At 47.0% G+C, this 1,119-nt stretch overlaps 1 protein-coding gene across 1 annotated transcript; it reads right to left on the reverse strand. All coding sequences in view use genetic code 11, as the record gives it.

The window, feature by feature from the left end:
* Window positions 1–151: 151 nt before the first annotated feature.
* EGR_11244 (hypothetical protein) lies at window positions 152–1,076 on the reverse strand (the record flags this gene model as incomplete). The annotated part of the gene is made up of 2 exons (XM_024500491.1): window positions 152–699; window positions 974–1,076. 2 exons carry the CDS (start codon window positions 1,074–1,076, stop codon window positions 152–154), a joined length of 651 nt encoding a protein of 216 aa, XP_024345095.1.
* Between the last annotated feature and the right edge of the window lie 43 nt (window positions 1,077–1,119).

Genomic DNA, 1,119 nt, shown 5'->3' on the forward strand with positions numbered 1-1,119 from the left:
AATTTGTATCATCATGTGGGGCTGCTCCAATTTCATTGATGTGAATAACTTTCTCTGCTAGGCGGGTGATTTCAAATGCAAAACTGCTTGAAAGATGATATTACACATACTTGGAATGTCCTTCACAATATGCTGCTACATGTAAATTCGATCATAAGGCTTCAGTCGTTTTTGAAACACAAGCACGCATTCGTGGTAGACGAAGGCGGCTCTTTACACGAGCTTGAATTCGCCTCAACCACTCTCGTCCTCTTCTTTTCATCACCTTCGTCCTTCTTTCCACCACCTTCGCCTCCGCCCTCGCCTCCAACTCCACCTCTACCTCCTTCTTCACGTCCACATTCACCACCAAACACTCTCCATTTTTATTCTCTTTCTCACCTCCATCCTTCTTCCCCTCAAACTCGACCACATTCGTCTCCTCTTCCTCCTTATCCTCCTCCTCCTCTATCTCTTTCTTCTCCTTATCCTTATCCTGCATATTTCCTTCCCGGTTCTTGTTTGTCTTCACCTTTACGGTCTCACTCTTACTCCCACCCAAATTCACCCTCGTCTCCGTTCCTTCCTCCACCACCTTCCCTTCTCGCGCACCCAGTCTCCCATCACCTACAAACATACACACACCTATGCAATGCGTGTATCCGAGCATCTCAATTTTGCGCCTACCTGTGTCTTCTTCCTCTTCAACTGACCAGTCATCTACAAGTCACAAGCAACTCCAGTTCAATTCACTGTCCCACTCACTGCCACACATCTCTCCTCTCAAATCAGCATGCCAACCACAATGTAAAACACAATCACCTTCGTAGTATTCCACGATTTGCACAGGAAACGTTCCAGGTGGTCGATAAACTACAACGAACAAAAGCACAATGGGACATTCACCAGTCGCCTTGGCATTGAAGTCACACTGACGATTGACAACACGCAACGTGAGGATAGCATGCATTGGTGGAATAATACTGGGTCTTACCGAGGGGTGGCATCGTAATCACGAGAGACGACTTGGCCGTCTCCTCCATTGCACAATTCTTCACCATCGGTCCATTACCTTGAATTGGGTGGAAGCGATGCATAGGGGAAACTGATTGGGGCACCACTAAAATGTGTGCAAATGCA

This window comes from Echinococcus granulosus (assembly GCF_000524195.1).
Source record: "Echinococcus granulosus chromosome Unknown EG_S00607, whole genome shotgun sequence".
NCBI lineage: Eukaryota > Metazoa > Platyhelminthes > Cestoda > Cyclophyllidea > Taeniidae > Echinococcus > Echinococcus granulosus.